Source organism: Ictidomys tridecemlineatus, chromosome 4 (assembly GCF_052094955.1).
Source record: "Ictidomys tridecemlineatus isolate mIctTri1 chromosome 4, mIctTri1.hap1, whole genome shotgun sequence".
In the NCBI taxonomy this organism is placed as follows: Eukaryota; Metazoa; Chordata; class Mammalia; order Rodentia; family Sciuridae; genus Ictidomys; species Ictidomys tridecemlineatus.
Genome location: NC_135480.1, coordinates 205,358,648 through 205,368,688, shown reverse-complemented (window position 1 = coordinate 205,368,688; position 10,041 = coordinate 205,358,648). Strand labels below are relative to the sequence as shown.

At 56.0% G+C, this 10,041-nt stretch overlaps 1 protein-coding gene across 1 annotated transcript in view; it reads right to left on the bottom strand.

Moving 5' to 3' along the window:
- Nucleotides 1-2,942: 2,942 nt before the first annotated feature.
- Nucleotides 2,943-10,041, bottom strand: part of Lamc3 (laminin subunit gamma 3) — a 51,545-nt gene continuing 44,446 nt past the window's right edge. Inside the window, exons 25-28 of the mRNA XM_078048419.1 lie at nt 8,958-9,157; nt 7,880-8,026; nt 7,697-7,796; nt 2,943-4,232 (exon numbers count right to left, since the gene is read on the bottom strand). Of these exons, the coding sequence (XP_077904545.1) occupies nt 3,982-4,232; nt 7,697-7,796; nt 7,880-8,026; nt 8,958-9,157 (698 nt within the window). The 3' untranslated portion in view covers nt 2,943-3,981. The remainder of the gene's footprint in view (nt 4,233-7,696; nt 7,797-7,879; nt 8,027-8,957; nt 9,158-10,041) is intronic.

Below are 10,041 nucleotides of genomic sequence, written 5' to 3'. Positions count from 1 at the left end.
TTTGCGCAGTAGTGCCACTGTGACACCAAGGCCCTTTAAGTCAATTAGATGAATTTGTGTCTTGTTAATAGAACTGTCTTAGGCTCCCACTGTGTGCCAAGCGCTTGGCATTGCACACCAATCATTGCACTCTCAAAGTTCTGTGAAATAGGACCTGGCATGCCCATTTTACCGAAGAGTAAGGAAGCCCAAGCCTGGGATGGCAACCATAAAGTAGCCAAAAAACCCAGAGAAGAGGACTCAGGATACAAGACCTGGGGACTGGGGCTGGGGTGGTGGCTCAGTGGTAGAGCCATGCATGCAGAGGCCCTGGGTCCAATCCTCAGCACCACATACATGTAAAATAAAGATCTTGTGTCCACCTAAAACTTAAAAGAACTGGGGACTTTGTAACTAGAGTGACCATGAAGTCTAGTGTCCAAACCAGAACAGTTTGAGAGTGGAAGGGCCAGTCCTAATCATTATGCTGGGGACACTGGCATGGACAGGCACTACCTACCTGGTCCAAGGAAGACTCCATCAGCACATGATTGGATCAGGGACTCTCCTTCCCCACAGACTCTGTCTCCACCAGAACACTTAGAATAGAGATCCTGGGGGCTGGGGTTATGGCTCAGTGGTAGAGTCTCGCCTCACATATGTGAAGCCCTGGTTCAATCCTCAGCACCACATAAAAAAAAAAAGAAAGAAAGAAAGGTATCGTGTCTGTCTACAATTTAAAAAAATAAGTAAACAAAAAGAATTGGGATCCTGGGACCAGCTTTTTTTTTTTTTTTCCCCTGACTGCCAGTGGAGAGAGTAATGGCCAGGCTGTCCCCAGAGTGGGGCTAGGCAGAATGGCATGTGGCCAAAGTCAGCTCAGTCATTCGAGGACCAGTCCCCAGCTCCCCAGAACGGCCAGCTCCAGTTTCTCCTGGTGACTCTCTGTCCATTCACTCCTAGATTTTGGATTTGGACAACCTGTATGGCCATGGTCAAGAGACCTGATCTGCCTGAGCCTCAATCTTCTCTTCAGAGTGGGGAAAACAAGAGCATGTCACTAGGTGGGGGCTGTTAAAACTTTTTCTCGATGGTTTGAGCAGAGCATAAAAGCCTGGAGAGAAGCAGGACTTGGGATTTATACCCTGGCAGATGGGAGACTGTCTACCCGGAGGCCAAGGAAGGGAGTGGACTTTGAACAGGGTCTTCATAAATGCAGCTCCTGATCCAGGCTCAGAAAGCCTGGCACCCTGGCTAGTTGGGCTGGTTGGCCTGGCTCAGCCATCCGGTGGGGCAGAAGCCACCCCACTGCTCAGCTGCGTGGCTGCATTGCTAGCCAGATGTTCAGCAGCTGCCACATTCCACCCAGCAGTGAGCAGCCCCACCTCTGAGGCTCTGCACACATCAAGCATGATCAGTCATGCGAGTCATAAGCTGTCAGGCCCGCCGTTCATAACTGGATGGAGAGGAAGCGTGTTCTCCACCCACCAGGATGCTGGGACTGGATTTTGTTGAGCCCGTGCCATGTCAAGAAAGGCATCAGAAGGTCTGTCAACAGGGAAGCTGTGGGTATGGACCGGTGGGACTTCAGACCCTGTCCCAGAGGTCTTTGAAGAACCCCTATCTCATCAGCCTTGCTCATATCAGACCCCTATTACTAAATTCCCAGTGGAGCAACCGCCTCCCTCCCAGCCTGGAAATGTACACTCCCAAGCTCAGCTTAGTAGTGCTGACCACATTAACATTGCCTTGATTTTAAGGATCTCTGTGGAGGAGTGCACCCTCCTCTACATGCCATCCCCGACCAGTTGTTGGGCCATCTCTCATTGTGTAGATTTGAACCGAGTTAGGATTCTCATTATCCTGAATGGGGAGGAGGGTTTCTGAATCCAGCTGGGTGGATCCCTCCCGGGAAGCTGGAGCCAGGACAGGTGTCCACCTTAGTGTCTCTTGCAAGGATTTGACCTGATGTCGTGCAAACCCAGAACCCTGGGGTGGGGTTGTCCTCTGCCATCAAGTACAAGAAGAGCTAAGAAAGTTGATCTGCAAAAGGGAAAGACCTGAGTTAATGAGAGAGAGAGAGAGAGAGAGAGAGAGAGAGAGAGAGAGAGAAGCAGAGGCCGAGATCAAGAGAGGAGGTGGAGAGAGTAAGAGCAAGACCTCCCAACCACACAGGCTCTTTGAGGCTGCCCCCAAGGCAGGGCAGCCTTTCCCACCCCAGGGTTCCAAGAGGTCCTTCCAACAGACTCTCCTTTTCTGCCTAAACCAATTCAGGAAACGCTGTGGGCTTGTGGCGGGGAGCCCTGATGGAGTGTGCTCTACCACTCCATCCTCCACCGGGGTTTCCAGAGGGACCCACGCTGGCCAGGCCCACTCCAACCCCAGACTGCTGCCTTGTCAGAATGCCCCTCCCTGCCCCCGTGTCCTCACCAGCCTCCCTCCCTGCTCCTTGCTGTGGGACTCAGTTGTTGTTTACAGTACTGGGGATGGAACTCGAGGTGCTTTACCACTGAGCGAAGTCCCTAGCCCTTTTTCATTTTGAGATAGGGTCTAAGTGGCTGAGACTGGCCTTGAGCTGTGATCCGCCTGTGTCAGCCTCCGAGTGGCTGAGATCACAGGCGTGTGCCTCTCCACCCAGCAGGACACTGTTTTGAGATCACTATTTCCTGCCTCCGTGTCTCCACCTAAACCAAAGGTCCACTGAGGGCCTCTCTATCCATCTCTGAAGCTCCCCCAGACCCTGGACTTTGCCTGACAAGTCCCCCCACCCGCCCCCGAGCCAAGAGGAAAGTGGTGCCGTGGTGCCGGGACCTCAGCAAGGCTCCCTGTGTGTGGACAGGAGGGGTTGGCACACGTCCATTCCACCTGCTCGCTGGGCATCTACAGAGGCACTGCCACACGGGTACCCACAGCTCGGCCTGGCTACCCACCAGCAGTCAAGGATCAAAAGACATGTCACCAGCTGGAGAAAGGGTCCTTTATTTCCTCATAAATAGGTCCACGTTGCCACCGTTTCTCTTGACAGGGTGAGGGGCACGGGAAGCAGAGGGAGGAGGGCACAAGTCACCACTGTGCCAAGGCCCTGCGGTCTTCTGGAAGAGGGCCCGGGAGAGGGCGGAGGAATGCCAGGAGGAAATGCCGGGAGGCCGAGGCTCCAGGGCCTGGCCACAGGAGGACTCCCAGGCAGGACAGACTGGAATGGCGGCCAGGGTTCCACACCCGCAGGTGGTAGACAGAGCTGCAGGGCCAGTTTAGGAGGTGTCAATCAAAGTTAACCGGGTCAGCAGGGGCCCAAAGGGGTATTCCCAGTGGCCTAAGGCCCCATGATCCAAGTCCCATGGGACCCTTGAAGGCCTGGCTTTCTGGACAGATCACAGGCTGAAAAGGGACCAGGGCCCAGGATACCTGCAGCTGAGTCTGGGGCAGACCCAGACCCTGAAAGGGAAGTGTCCAGAAAGACAAGGATGTCTCTGTCAGCAGTGGGACTTATCCCGCTGGATTAGCAGACCGTGCTGTGGCCTCAGGGGACCCTGGGCCTGGGGTCTAACCCTTTGCAGTCCCTCTCATTTTCCCAGGTGCCAGTACTACTTGGGCCCCTGCTGTCTGGAGCTCGGAAGCCTTAGCACTGCAGGGAATTTGCACAAGTTGCCCCGACCTGCAGAGGGCGCCCACACAAGGCGGCTCTGACAGCAACAGAGAACTGACTGTCCTGTGTTCATGCAGCGTGATCGGGCACTAGGAGACTAAATGCGTGTGTGTGTCTTACACAAATGTGCAGGGAAGACATCCCAGCAGGGCCTTACACACAGGGCCACTTGTGAGTGGGTCCTCACTACTTCCAGGAGGAGGAAGGCCCAGACACACCAGGGAGGGAGGGTGGTATTCACATGGGGCACACGGCCCCGTTTTGGTGGTATGCCTGTGTGGGCACACCTGTGGAGGGGTGTGTGTGCCCAAGCCAGCCAACAGGAGGTGGGGAGTGTGTGCTGGGACCTAGGGGCCTCACTGCCAACTGGCACAGTGTTCGGGCAGGCTGTGCAGAATGGCCTCCAAGTTCTGCTTGTCTGCGCGGATCTCAGCCAGGTCGTTCTCGAAGCCCTGAATCTGTAGCTCCTGCTGCTCCGATTCCCGCTCCAGCAGCCTCAGTTTCTGCTGCAGGGCTCCCCTCGAGCCCAGCTGTAGCCTCAGACCTTCCAGTGCCCACTGGGTCTCATTCAGGGCCTGGGATGGGGCCTGATGGGCATCCAGTGACCCTGCAGAGAGGCACAGACACCCTCAGCAGGAGCCAGCACCCTGGTGGCCCCAGGAACCTGTTCAGCCCCAGGACTCTCCCCAGCTCAAACCTCCCGGAGTCTGACTGCTCACCACCTACCGGGAAACGCAGGAACTGGAAGGGCTATGGGGCCATGAGGACCTGTGGATCCCAGCAGGCTCATGGGCACACTTGGGAACTGCCCCCCTGGTGGCCCTGGATAGTGTTCATGTCTGTGCATGTACTACTACCATTGTTCAAAGAACCAAAGGCCGTGTCGAGTCCTCTCTGAGCCCCAGTTTCCTCTTCTGCAACAGTGCGAGAGAGGCCCTATGACCCCACGAGTGGAACGTGAGGCATCTGTTCACCAAGGATGCATCTGTGGGCACCACCTGTGTCGGGGCGTGGGGTTTGGGGGTGCTCTGGTTAGATCGGGAATGTCCCCAAAAGCTCATGTTGAAGGTCTGGTCCTCAAAGCAGTCACGTTCAGAGGTGGGGCTTTGGGGAAACACTTGGCTCGTGAGTGGACCTCATCCATGGATCAGTCCATGAGGGATTCCTAATCTGATGGCTTGATTGGGAAGAGGCAGAAAGTGCAGGAGGAGGGGGCTGGCTAAAGGAACTGGTTCCTTGGGAACTACATCTTTTTTGGGGGGTGAGGGGCTACCAGGGATTGAACCCAGGGGCTCTTAATCACTGAGCAATATTCCCAGCCCTTTTATATTTTTTAAGACAGGGTCTCACTGGGTTGCTCAGGGCCCTCACTAAATTGCTGAAGCTGACCTCGAATTGGGGATCCTCCTGCCTCAGCCTCTCAAGTTGCTGGGATTGCAGGTGTGCACCACTGCACCTGGCTGGGAACTACGTCTTGTCCTTCCCCTTCCTTGCCTTCTCCTCTGCTTCCCAGCCGCCATGCCATTTCACCTTGGTGTTCTCCTCTACTGAAGGCCAAAAGTAATGAAGCTGTGAGCCAAAATAAATCTTTCCTCTTCTAAGTTGATTTTCTCAGGTATTTTGTCACAGTGACAAAAACTAACAGGGTAAGTGGCAGGGTTTCTGGCTTCACAGGGGCAGGATGGGCTGCAGGTGTGGAAGGCAGGGAAGACCCTGCGTGGTTAGCTCTACTTAAGGACTTCCTGAGCCTCCCCAAGCCTTGGATGAGCGGGTGGGGAAGATGCTCCCACTGGAAACTGGCAGTAGTGATGCTGGTAGGGACTCCACAAGCTGCCTCCCCCACCTTGTCACTAAGTGTGACATGCAAGAGAAAGACAGAGCTCAGCCAGTTGGGAGAGCGATGGAGACAGCGCAGTGGGTCCAGAGTGGCCTTGGATCCCACTGGGCCCTGAGGCTCCTCAAGGCCCCGAGTGTCCCAGGTAAGAGAGGCTGGGTCCGAGGGCAAGAAGAGGAAGAGTGGGGCTGAGACCCGCTGGCCTGGGCAAGTTCTGCCTCCAGCAGAGACCTCGACAGGCCCCACTGTCCACAGGAAAATCCAAACAGCCTGGCCTTCGAGATTCAGAATCAGGTCACAGCCACCCCTCCACCTGCCTGGGCTGCCCAGGGCAACAGGGGCTCCGTCCAGGTCTACATGGTCAACCCCACAGCCCGGCGTCAAGAGCGGAGTTGGATGGACGGATGTGTGATGGCGACAGCAGCGGTGTGGTCTGCCCTTGTAGAGCATCCATCCCACACTGCTGTGGGGTGTAGACCGGCCACAGGTACACACAGCGCCAGTCAGAGCCACATGTACACCGCTCTTCCCCACCGACTGGCTGTGGGAACCTGGGCACGGTAGCTAAGAGCTCCATGCCTCAGTTTCCCCTGCAACATGGTAAGAGAGTAACTGTCCCCGCAGCAGGAATAGGAGAGTCCTGTAAGGCCTGTGTGGGACCCACTCAGCGTGGGCCTGGTGCACACAAACCCGGGAACACGGTCATCCAGAGAGACCCGTGCCGCGGGGTAACCTTGAAGTCACGCCAAGTGAAACAAGCCAGTCAATAAGGGACAAATTCCACATGGCTCCACTCTGCCAGGTACCTCGAGAAGTCAGGTCAGAAAGAGGAGAAGGGTAGGTGCCCGGAGCTGGGGGGCCATGGGGAGTGAGCGTTTCGTGGGGGCAGTGCTTCTATCTGAGAGGCTGAGAAAGTTCTGGAGACAGGTGGGGGGATGGCTTGTGTGAATGTCCCTATTCAGAATAGTTTGGATCTTAAATGACCCCAGAGGCTCATGGACTGGGGGCTTGGTCCCCAGCCCAGGGACACAATTGGGAGGTGGTAGCACCTCTAGCAGGTGGGGCCTAGTGGAAGGAAGTTAGGTCCCTGGGGACGTCCCCTGAAGGGGGTCTCAGGATCCTGGCCCCTTCCTGTGTCTCTTTGCTTCCCAAGGGGAACAGGCCCCTCTGCCATGTGCTCCCGCCATGATGTTCTGGGCCACCAGAGGCCCAGAGCACAGGAACAAGGACAGAAACCTCTGAAACTTGGAGCTGAAATAAACTCTTCCTCTCCCCCATCTCCCTCCAGTGCTGGGGACTAAATCCAGGGCCTCCTTCCTGATAGACCAGCCCTCTATCCCTGAGCCACACCCCCAGCCCTTTGACCTTCTGAGAGAGGGCCTCGCTAAGTTGCTCAGGCTGGCCTCAAACTTGTAATCCTCCTGCTTCAGTCTCCAGAGTTGCTGGGGGGACAGATGTGCACCCCCCCACCCAGCACCACTCCTCCTTTTAAGTTGATCATCTCGGGTATTTTGTCACAGTAGCAGACAGCTAACACTCGCTGAACGGCACACTTAAATATGTTATCACGGTAAATACCGTTATGTGCATTCTTCCACAATTTTTTTTTTAAATGTGCAATGTTCACTTCAATGTAACTGCTCTGACTCTTGTCCTCCCACAAGGGGCCTCAGGGACCTCCATGCCTTGGTGGGGGCTGTCCCCTTCACCTACAAGCCTCTTCCTGGCCCACCTGGAGTTTGACCTCCTTCCTAAGAGCTGCTGTCTTCCGGTTCTCTCCGCACCCAGGGCTGTGGAAAGCGCTTTCTAAGTGACTCCGCTGTTACTCCCAGCTTATGGGGGGGGGCCTCGGTGGAGTGCCATGCCCAAGGTCTCACCACCAAGGAGGGACAGAGCCAGACCTGAACCCTGGTCTTTCTGCTTCTAAATCAGCTTCCAGTCCTCAGTGCCGCCCACCCTGGTCTCTGAGATGTCCCTTTTCCCTTGGGCCCTGCGCATTGACCTGCTTCTCTGGGACTCAGAGGTATTCCAGTACCTGAGTGTTCTGCCTCCCTCCTGGGCCAGGCTGGGGCCTGGGGCACAGAGAAGCATGGCGAGGGAAGGGCTTCGAGACACCCGCCCTGCTCCTCGCGGGGCTGGGGTGGGGATGGAGATGTGGCAGGTTTCCTGGGGCTGTGCCCCACAGGAAGAGGCCCCCAGGGACTGGGAGTTCAGGGCCAGCCCCGGGGTCTCCTTACCCAGCCTGGCGAGTAGCTCCAACAAGGCCTCGATGTCCTTCTCCAGGGAGACGCGAGACTCCCGGATGTGCCGCTCCACTGTGCTCAGCCCGGCACCCACCTTTGGGGAGGGGTGAGAGCTGGAGCAGGTCCCTCCTGGCCGCCAGGGGCAGGGGCAGTGGGGCAGGGCCCGGGCACACCTACCAGCTCAGCTTCCCTCAGCTCCCGACTGCGTGCTCCAGAGGTCAGCGCCAGCTGGGAGGCCTGCCGGAGGGTGGCCTGGGTCTGGCTGGTGAGCCGGCTGGCCCGGCGGTGGCCCTGCTTCCCCTCCCTCAGCAAGGTCCTGGCGAGCTGCAGGCGGGCATCAGGGGCAGGGAGAAGAGGGAGACTGGAGTAAGGCCTTCTGGGTGAAGGGCTCTTACGGCCAAGATGGGGAGCCGTGGTCAGCTTCCTGCACAGAGCACGCGCCCATTCACCCAGCCACGCTTTTGTTTTTGTTTCCCTGGTACTTAGGGACTGAACTCGGGGCGCTTTACCACTGAGCCCCATCCTCAGTCCACTTGACTTTTTATTTTGAGACAGTCTCACTAAGGTGCTGAATCTGGCCTTGAACTTGCAAACCTCCTGCCTCAGCCTCCGCAGGTGCTGGGACTCGAGGGGTGCCACTCACTATCACATTCAACAAATATGCACTGGATGTGGGCTTGGTGCTGGGCACCGGCAAAACTGCAGGAAACCACTCATTTCTCCCCGGAGGAGAGCCGTTCCGACTCTATTACAGACAGACAAACGGAGGCACAGAGAGGAGGCAGAGGCTGGCCAAAGTCCAGTGGCAGGACAAGAAACCCATCGTGGGGATGCCTACTTCAAGTCCAGCCCCTCTGAAGCCTGGGCGACCGTGACGATCTTCACTTGTGGTGTGAGCCTGACGGGGAAGCAGAGCTGGGGACAGCCACTAGAACAGGGCCCCAGTGACACAAAAGCCAGCCATTTAGGTAAGGAAGGCAGGCAGGTCCAGGTGTGAGTCCTGGTTACGTAACTTAAGTCCTAATCCCTGGCTGAGCCTCAGGGTCCTCACCAGACACCCTGGGGGACAGCAACGACACCTATTCCATGAAGCACCAACGAGGTCACCTGTGTGAGGCTCCGAGCTAAGAGCGGGGCCCCCGGCAGCAGTTAGTAGCAGTCAGCATGAGACCAGGAAGAGGGCAGCTGTGTGTCCCCGTCCCTGCCACAGGCCCAGAGGGTAGGAAAGCCACTGTCTCCGTAGCCCTGGCCTGACCTGGGCATTGTCCTTGGCCGACAGCTCTGCTTCTCTGCTCTTCTTCCTGGCGCTGGAGGAGAGAGAAGCGGCATTCCCCAGCATCCTCTCTGCTTGCTGAGTCTTCTTCTCCGCGTCGGCCAGGAGCCTGTCCCGGGTGACACCCGCCTTCCTCTGCAGGGCGGCCTGGTCCTTGGGCCGCGGAAACTGCGCCTTCATCCCTGCAAACCCGGTGGAGCCTGCGTCAGGGCCAGGCTCACCCCTGGAACTCCTGCCCAGTGGTCTCGCTGCTCAGCCACCCCAGATCCTGGCCTGATGGGAGTGGAGGTTTGAGACCCGTGACATCAGCCTGTGACCTTCTCAGGCTCACCCAGGAGAAACCACAAAGGAGCAAGAGGTGCAGAGAACTTAAAGATCGACGTTACGTTACATTATGACATCTGTTAAAGTCATCAAATGACACGGTGGTCACGCTGGGAGCAGTGGTGGGGGTGGGGACCCTCAGCACCCTTCATGGTACCACCCATTCCTAACAGTGCTGTACAGTAACAGATGCACCAACAGACTACCCTAGTGGAGACCAAGAGCCACATGTAACCAGGAGGAGGATGAGGAAGGAAAGATGAGCGAGAAGTACCAGAAATGTACGATAATGATATTGCAGGCACCAAATGCTCTATTTACCACCGAGCTCCCAGGCAGGCAAGACAAAAAGGGAAAGGTTTCAATTCTCATAGACTTTATCTAGTAAGAAGCTATTTCCCTCTGGATAATGAAAGGGACTTTTCCATTCTTTTCCTTTCCTTTCTAATAGAATTTTGAGAGAAATTTATTAGAAGGGGAGTACAGGTGACAGTAGACAAGAGTCAATTTTTAAAAAGAATCAAGTCTTCCAATTTTGGGGGGCATAATATTATATAATTGTTGTATCCAAAAATTAGATCCACTTTTTGTTTCTTGTATACAAAATGGGTGCATTCCATTAAGCCGAATTCTTCAGGCTGTTCATACATGTTACAGGAAACGCCGAGTGAGTTAGTAAAGTGAACTGCTCTCCTCCTCACAGGGCTTCTCGGGCCTTGATACTCTGAAGTGGGCAGGGTGA